The 1,050-nt window shown below is 36.3% G+C and overlaps 1 protein-coding gene across 1 annotated transcript in view; it reads left to right on the forward strand.

Moving 5' to 3' along the window:
• The window catches only part of TTLL1 (tubulin tyrosine ligase-like family, member 1), a 14,120-nt gene extending 13,401 nt beyond the window's left edge, over positions 1-719 (forward strand). Inside the window, exon 9 of the mRNA XM_009332802.1 lies at positions 429-719. Coding sequence (XP_009331077.1) covers positions 429-558 — 130 coding nt within the window. The 3' untranslated portion in view covers positions 559-719. The remainder of the gene's footprint in view (positions 1-428) is intronic.
• Positions 720-1,050: the final 331 nt, after the last annotated feature.

Genomic DNA, 1,050 nt, shown 5'->3' on the forward strand with positions numbered 1-1,050 from the left:
TTTTTTAATACTGCAGCTAACAATCCTCTGTTTGAAGCAATAGCTTAAGACTTTATTAAACCGCCAGCAGTCTGATGTTCCTGCTTAACCACAGACCTATGTAGCGAGGAGGAATACAGAAGTACGTGGGAAATTTCACAAGCATAAAGTTTCACAAACTCAGGAGTTTAACCAAAGCTGCCAGATGATTTGTTTCTTTCAAAAAGTAGCTGAAGATATTTCAGTTGATCTGTATTGTAACATCATGTGGTAGTGTATTCCCTTGACTAATAGCTGCCTATCAAACTATGCGTGTGTAAACCTATGTGTAGAACAGCTTGCATTAAATTTCAGCGCTAGATATTAAGCAAAATAGAATATAGAGGACCCACTCTTGTTTGTGTAGTGAATAGCAGGACAAGGCATTGAACAGGTTATCTTACTTTCAGATACGATGAAGAGATGGCGCAAAGTGATGGACCTGATCGTGACTTGCGAAGTCGTTCTGGGCAATCCACTGGAGTAAAAGGAAATCGTGCAAGAGATTCAGGAAAGCCTGTACTAACCACCTGGAAGTGATAACAGAAAAAACAGCTGCACTCTTGGTAGGAAGACATCATGAACAAAAATGCAGTTTTTTGAACAGATTCCTCTATTTTGCTACATTGCATGTGGGAAATACTAAAAGAGGACAGTACAACCTTTGAAAAGAAGTGAAACAAACACTCTAAAACCAGGAACTGTACTAGACATACACTGACTTGATGATTATTACAATTTTTTATATATATAGTATGTGTATATACAATTATTTTTTATATATATACTTTGTATAAACTAATATTCTCTCAGTAATGATTAAGAACTAACTTTATAAAGATGACAACTCAAAATATGCATTCTGAAAGAAACCCCTTGCTGTTCTGGATGTAATTTATTTCCTATAGTAGGCTATCCCTAGCTCCCTGTAATAAATGAGGTGTGGATTCTGTAAAAGGGTGGTAGTGGTGAGTGCTAATATTGTCACAATGATGGTTCAGATTCTTGCTAGTAAAAGAAGAGCAACTAGAA

This window comes from Pygoscelis adeliae, unplaced genomic scaffold (assembly GCF_000699105.1).
Source record: "Pygoscelis adeliae isolate BGI_AS28 unplaced genomic scaffold, ASM69910v1 Scaffold38, whole genome shotgun sequence".
NCBI classification, from domain to species: Eukaryota; Metazoa; Chordata; class Aves; order Sphenisciformes; family Spheniscidae; genus Pygoscelis; species Pygoscelis adeliae.